The sequence below is a fragment of the Camelina sativa genome, unplaced genomic scaffold, assembly GCF_000633955.1.
Source record: "Camelina sativa cultivar DH55 unplaced genomic scaffold, Cs unpScaffold02828, whole genome shotgun sequence".
In the NCBI taxonomy this organism is placed as follows: Eukaryota; Viridiplantae; Streptophyta; class Magnoliopsida; order Brassicales; family Brassicaceae; genus Camelina; species Camelina sativa.
The window spans coordinates 1-1,002 of NW_010923938.1; the positions used below are offsets into that span (position 1 = coordinate 1).

General features: G+C 41.7%; 1 protein-coding gene across 1 annotated transcript; it reads right to left on the bottom strand.

Annotated features, from left to right (window-relative positions):
* Nucleotides 1–14: 14 nt before the first annotated feature.
* LOC104774433 (F-box/kelch-repeat protein At4g38940-like) lies at nucleotides 15–862 on the bottom strand (the record flags this gene model as incomplete). The annotated part of the gene is made up of 1 exon (XM_010499038.1): nucleotides 15–862. A coding segment is annotated over exon 1 (848 nt), but the record flags the coding sequence as incomplete, so codon positions are not given.
* Nucleotides 863–1,002: the final 140 nt, after the last annotated feature.

Genomic DNA, 1,002 nt, shown 5'->3' on the forward strand with positions numbered 1-1,002 from the left:
TCACAGTGTCTGACCATGGAAAAGCTACATGAGGCAAAAATTCTTCCAAACCTTTCACCACTTTCCAACACTTCTGCTTTGAATCATACGCTCTTAACTTGTTCTCAAAAGGATCATAGTAGTACAATACGTCATCAAGAACGCACCCACGGTACCAGTTATAAGAATTCAACACCTCGTCCAATTCCCATCTGTCTTCCTTTGGCTCGTAAACAAAGCTCTCCTTAGAAGAACAATCCCTCACGTACATCTTATCCGCAATCACCGCGCATTCACACCAGAACCGACTTAACTCTAAACTTGGCTTTGTTGTCATCTCAGGCTCCCACGTTTGTGTTTCTGTATTGAACACCAGCATTACCTTCATTAAATTTGTTTCGTCATGCTCATCGCACAGTCCCATTACGAAAATCTTTTTGTCGATGACGTCAACAAACCTTCTAGCCTTGGGTCCATGAGGATTTTCGGAGAAGGGCTGCACAGTGTGAGATCTACAGTCGATGCTGTAGGAATTTGATCTCGAAAATCCACTCAACACATATATCTCCCGACCAACCGAGACATAACTTGCTTGGAAAGGAATACGAGGAAGCGACGCGATACGGACAAAAGAAGAACTGGTGTTGTTTCCTTTTAGACGACGACTACGAAGAACATACAACTGATTACCAGTGTCGTTATTAAAGAGAACAGAATATATACAAGCTTCGGTGTAGCCCAACAAGGATCGTCTAGCGTATAGCTCAGACGAGGAAACGAGTGACCGGAAGTATTTAGAGACAAGGGAGAGAGTTGGATAGTCCCATCTCGACACATGCGCCAAAATATCGACGATGATATCGTGGGGAAGTGACGTAATCATCAGAGGCGGAGGTTATTTTGGAAGACTATGGCTAAAAAGTAAAAGCAAACAGCCACCGAGAGAAACGAAGAAAAACCCTAATTCACTACTGCTAATTATTAAGAAAATAATACATATACATATATATATATATATATATA